This window comes from Clytia hemisphaerica, unplaced genomic scaffold, assembly GCF_902728285.1.
Source record: "Clytia hemisphaerica strain Z4C2 unplaced genomic scaffold, Clytia hemisphaerica genome assembly, whole genome shotgun sequence".
Taxonomy (NCBI): Eukaryota; Metazoa; Cnidaria; class Hydrozoa; order Leptothecata; family Clytiidae; genus Clytia; species Clytia hemisphaerica.
Window position 1 is genome coordinate 2811716 of NW_027104297.1, and position 6362 is coordinate 2818077.

General features: G+C 35.1%; 1 protein-coding gene across 1 annotated transcript; it reads right to left on the reverse strand.

Moving 5' to 3' along the window:
- Nucleotides 1-3107: 3107 nt before the first annotated feature.
- Nucleotides 3108-6082, reverse strand: LOC136817210 (uncharacterized). Its single transcript, XM_067073550.1, has 3 exons — nt 5930-6082; nt 4328-4669; nt 3108-3678 (listed from the first exon to the last, which is right to left on the reverse strand). Exons 2-3 carry the CDS (start codon nt 4611-4613, stop codon nt 3206-3208), a joined length of 759 nt encoding a protein of 252 aa, XP_066929651.1. The 5' UTR covers nt 4614-4669; nt 5930-6082; the 3' UTR covers nt 3108-3205.
- Between the last annotated feature and the right edge of the window lie 280 nt (nt 6083-6362).

Below are 6362 nucleotides of genomic sequence, written 5' to 3' on the forward strand. Positions count from 1 at the left end.
ATTGAATCAAATCATTGTAAGAACGCTTACTTTGTTTCTTTCATAACTTTAAGAAAGATTTTCACTTAGGTCATCATGGTTTATTCTTTTCTAACCTACAAAATCGTAAATCTCCTCTAAGGGGTCGTGGGTCCCTACAAAAAGTGAAAAACCCTTCTACGTGTACTACCCTCCCCCACTAGTTTCAAATAGCAAAAAAGGTAAACGCTTGAAAAGCAAAGGACAAATTTCTTTCAAGGAAAAGCAATGAATATCTTTGCTAAAGTAGAAATTTTCTCCAACAAAATCTTCCCCATCATGTACCCATTGAAAGTGTACCAGCTGAGAAAAGTAACAAATTTCTCATCGACTAAAGTTTTATCTTTCATTAGTTTATTGTTACTTGAGAGATTTAAGAGGTGACTACTGAATAAGATAACAAAGAACAAATATCGTTACTATTTTTTAAAGCTCAAATTTATTGTTTGTGTTAAAAATAAGAATGAGAATATTTCGATCATTAGCCTTCCCAATCTTGGTTGACATTAATTTGTTTAGAATGATATGATGTTAACGCATGTCGGTTCACCATCGACGATCCTTGGAACCAAATTAGTAAGAAAACTTTGCTCACATTGGTAACATTTATCAACAACACAATTGCTGGCACATCTAACGAGAATATCGGAGTCAGTTGGATTAGGAAACGAATCACCTTCTTCTTTTCCTTCACAAAGGTTCGATTCACATCCAAAGTTGTTTGGCAATATAGGTATAGGTTCATCGCTTATTTGACAATTTGTTAAACAAATGGTGGCTAAAAATGATAAAGATAATTATCGAAAATATCTATTTAAAGCAAGAAGGTTTCAAAATTTATAAAAAAGGTTGTAGGGTGCCCGTATTGAAAAGTAAGTTGCAAGATGCCAATGTGTATGAACTTTGTACTTTGAAACGAAGATCTTATCCCATTGGTTACCTAAACAAATGATACTGGTGCTGCCGCTCGCTGTTTTCTCATTGTTGGCCATTAAATTCGGCGCTGCTATGAAGTCGCTAGATTAGGCAGCAAATTGGCAAAGAAGCTGCAGTGAAAAAATGGTGTTATGTGCAATATAATAACAGCTCAAGCAAAACTGTCTGAATTTACTCCTTTGAAGGGATTTCCTACTGATAAAAACAACTGAAAAGCAAATCACGATCTTTGGCGTTTCCACTGACAAGAAAAACTCCTCAATAGTGCTGAATAGTCTCCAAGGGGTACTACGTTTGCGAGGTGACGGGTATGTCTGAGAGATCGACCTGAGAAATTGAATTTCGAAAATTGTGCCCCTTTTTATATTTCTTCGTCCCGTTGAGAGACTTTTTCATACTGTTCAAATTACGAAAATTTACGACCTTTTTAGAGGGTCGGTTTTTGATAATTTGTAATCTGGGAGCCCTTTCATAGAATCAGAGCTAATGTAAAGTAAAATTCATCTTTGAATTTCTATAATTTTTAAAGGTTGATGTTGAATGAAAAACATTTAATCCTTAATCTTTATTCATTTTGTTCGTCTATTTTTGCTTCTTGTTTACGGAATAGAGCGCGTCTCAAAAAGGACAAAGACCAAATACAAGGTTTAATTATTAGGATGTGGCAAAATGTATGAGTATATTGCTGTAAATATATGGTATGAAAAGGAAAGTAATTAGCATTTCATTCAAAAAAAAACACAGACAAACTTAAGAAGGCCTGATGCCGAATGTGGCCGGATGTGTCAAGGCAATACTAATATAGTATTGACTTTTGCCTTAAAGAACAGAGATCTACTATCTTAATGAAAGCCTTTCGAATATCTAGAAACTGTGGACTTCGTTAAGTCATGTCGTATCAACAAGTTGTGTGAGAATTTCTCATCAAAGGCTACGACTTATTGTATGATAAAGATTTTGTTTTTAAATCTTCTAGACCCACCAAATCTAGTCATTAACCTTTAGAAGTCGATCATTAAAAAAGAATTGAAACGTTTTTCTCACGGATTTGCTTCAAATTTAAAACCTTAAACCCCGGCTGTAAGTTTTGAAAAGGGCTTCTTAAAAACCACCCCATATTGTTGGAACCCTAGACCTTAACATGAAGTAAGGTATATGGCGTTTTACTTACATTCATAGTTTATCAAAGGACGTCGGTAAAATTTTCCGGGCGAGCTCTTGTGTTTATAGGTGTCTATAGCACCTACGGCTATATTTCGAAAATTCATTCGATAATAAAAATAGAAATTTTCGGATAATTTTAGAAACCAACCAAGCTAAGCAGCCTAAAAACTCTGCATAATAACTTTCGCGGATTAAACGCCAGTTTGGTTTCGTCTGAAACTTTAAAATGGTTGTGTCCCGTACACCAGCACTATCCAAGTCTTTGTCATTTCGTCGTGTTATATTTCACAACTACCCATGTCTTCATTTAGTATTAACTTTTGTCGGCCCTCGCATTGACTACTATCGTTTGTTCTTGATCAATTTAACCTTTTAATTACCTCAAAATAAATTTACAATCTTAATTATAACATTTTTTAAATAATTTACACAAAAATCAAGGATGATATAAAATTTACATACTTTTCATTCAAAAACAATATCTAAAAAATGATATCTACAATCATGGTCGAAATATATTGAGATTTTAGTGTATTTCAACGTTTTCAGAATTCAAAAGTTCGGGTGGGAATTGTTTTTTTAGTACTTCCTCTTTCTTTCATTGGATACTTCATTATTGAATCAGTTTGGTGACTTCTAGGCTGCATTCCAAGCCTAATTGAAGCAAATTAGATTTTGTAGATTCTGAGAATCTAAGGTCTTAAGTCTTAAGTCTCATGTTAAAATTCAGATTTGAAATTCATTGCTAAAACAAAACTCTACTTTTCAACTGTAGTTTAACACGCTTAAAAATCATTGTGATATTTAAAATTTCGCAGAAAAATCCCCTTCGTCTCAAATATTTTGTCTATAATTGTAGATTAAGTTCAATGCCATACAAACACATACATGCAATCAATGTGGAGAAAATAAGGTCAAAATCCTCTAAAAATAAAATCTTCGAAAAAGGGTAGTTCTACACTGTAATTTGCACACTTTGATAAAGATACATGAGAATAATATGATCAAAGTATATCTTCATTGATTCAAAATACGCCTAAACTGAGAGGTGCATTTTCGTAAGAGGATGTACTTTCAATCAAACGTACTACGACCCAACAGCAGATAAAATTTCATATAAGATTTTATGATATGTTTCTTCATTGTGAACGTTTTGCATGTTTATTATTGGTTTAAATCGTTCGCCATTATTCTCCAATGAAATTCCAATCACCGAAGATTTCCAATCACTTCCTTCACCAACAATGATAGGAATTATCCTTTTGTCTTGAAAACCACAAGCGAATTGGAACTGCATCCTACAAAACATGCTGGCCGAATAATCGTCACTGATAAATGGTATGAATATTTTGCAATTACGTATCGCTTTAGCGTGTTGCTCAAATATAGTTTGCGTGGAATTTGTAATACTATCTATGTCCAACCATATCTTGTGTTTATCTGAGGCTAAATCACGGGCTAGACATCTAGGATCGGACCATGCAGTGCCTTTAAAGTTCGTTACTTGTTCAAGCTCTTTAGCAGCCAAAGAATCATTCCAAATGTATGATATGAATATATCTAAAAGGAGAAATTACGATTGGATCTTTTTTTTTTGACAAACTTACCGTATTACTTCGAATAAACACCCCGTTATTTTAAACGCCCCCTCGAATAAACGCCCTACCTCAAAGGAAAATTATCTAAAAAAAGCCCCCTCAAATAAACGCCCCCTGCGAATACAAACTTGTGACTTTTATACTTCAATACCAGCGTTGATTGGGTTTGAAAAGGAAGATTTTAATCATTTCTTGTAACCAGAGCAGTTTTCGATGCAATTTTAATCATTGATAAAGAACTAAAACAGAGGGTCTATTTGCTCTAAATATTCGACTTTAGACTAAAATAATTCAATAAACGCCCCCTTCTTTTAAATGGCCTCCTCGAACAATCACCCCTCCTAAAATCGAAAAAAATTAATAAACGCTCCGGGTGTTTATTTGAAGTAATACGGTATTCAAATAATCATTACTTCTTTCAAATTGTCTGTTTTAAATATTGCAAAGAATAGATGTATCGATCATTTATTATACAGTATCAGTATCAGTGAGGAGCTTTCGAGAAAGGAAAATAATACGTTTCTCCTAAATCATGGTCTTCCGATGTCGCAGGTTGGAATTAAAAAGAGTCTATGGTGAAGTGTGAAGCAATTTATGTTGGGTTTTCTTACCTGCGTTTATTGCATTGTTTTCTGTTCGATTGACGCAGCGCTCAATCAGGCCAACAAACGGATCGATATCTTTTAAAAGCTGGCTTACATTACTAGACCCTGACATAGAAGGTGGACTATAGGGCGGAACTGGGTCACTAAGTGGCGGAGATGAAAAAGTGCCACCGGATGACCTTTCAACCACTTCATCATAAGAGGGCGGTGCTTCGGTGGAGTAAGGTGGTGCAGATGGCTGTGTCGATTCATGAACTGGTTGTATTGATTGACTGTTCAGAACTTCAAACATGTTTGGACCCACTCTCAAATCTTCTCTTTCAACGCCATAGAAGTTGGGAGAATAACCTGTACATAACAATAATATGTTAGAATATTGTTTTATACACCTTTGTATTAGCTAGTAATCGAAAAGATTTAGCTCACTGGAGTCGAAAAACACTGCTTTATGAAGTTTGATAACTCCAACCTGCAATTCTCTAAGACCTTTAACGAAATAAATTTTTTGTGAAAGATAATTGTATTTCTGAAATTCGGAAGCTTCGAAGTACTTCTGTACTAAAAATGAAGTTTATAGCACTAAAGAGAAAAAAGTTTTCTTCTTCTTCATTTTTAATCTTCATTTTCAGTTTTAAATCTTTAGAATGATGTTTTGCAAGGATTGTAGTGCTCTGAATGAAATAAATTATTATTTGTTATTTTTTGAAACAGTGTTTGGAAAGTGGCGTGAAAGTGAAATGAACTTTTTTTAAAGGGCTGATCATTTGAATCCTTGTATGAACTTCACAAAGTGACAAAGGATTGTTGATATTTGTCACTATTATTTCAAGACATAAAGAAAGACACTGAGTTCACCACAGCTATCTTATCTCAGAGTCTGAACCATTGTTTGCATAAAACACTTTTGAGCACGAATGGTTCACTCTTCAAAGTTCTTAAAAACACCGAAAGTCCTGTCGAAGCCGATTGTTAAAAGAAGTTCCGACTGGCTAAATTTCCGGATTTTCCCCGATTTTATAATCCGATTTTCAACCCGATTTTTATAACTGATTGGTTCAGACAGGATACTGCAAGAGCTTCAAAATCCTCTTGAACACCAGAGAAAACACTGAATGGTTCAGAAACTTGCCAGTGTTTCAGGTAATGCAATTTGGCTTGGATTTTGTGGAGAAAATTGATAGTTGGTTTATGGAAATCCCAGGAACACAGGAAATGCGTCACATCACCTCGAGAGGCGAGGTGTTTTTGGGAAAGAGTTTTTGCCAAAAACACCTCAAAAAAGCATAAAAGGTTCAAAAAAAAGTGTTTCAGACAATGTGTTTTCAGGATTTTCGGGACTTTTTTGACATGAAAGGTCCTAGAAGGAGCTTCTCCATTCTAGCTGCAAAGGAAAATATTCCATCATTTTAAACGAAGTGACGTCACAATTTAGCTTGCGTGATCCTTAAAATTTGTGCAGTGTCAAAAAACGTCAAGATTGAAAACAAAGGTTGCTACTGTGATCTACTCTCAGCAAAGATTGGCGCTTTTTTTGCTTAACCTGCAGTTGCTTGGGAAATACAGAATAGCTTTATCTAGTGTTTTAAATAAGATATCTGTAGTACCTACCTCTATAAGTAACCCATTTCCCATCTTGTGCGGACTTTGTGTGTTTTCCATCATATAGTATTCTTCCGTATTCATCTTGTCGCACTTCAGTGATCACCCCTTGATGCCAACGTGTTCCTCCGATCGTACCTCAAATATGAAAGTTGGATTTCCATGATCTTCTCAAATAATGAACGAGTCACAGTAACAGGTAACAGACCTCATCTCTTGTGAGGAAATTACCCTGAAATTCCATTTTTACCACTTAAGAGCCCCCCCCCCCCCAGCGGTAACTCTGATCACGATATCACGCAATTTTTTGTCTTCTTTCACGATCACGCAAATCAGCAAAACTGGGCAATCACGCATCCCTTTGAAAAAGTCCAAACCACGTATAACGGCTCAAAAACTTTTCAAATCACGATCACGTTTTGACCTTTCATCACGCAACCAC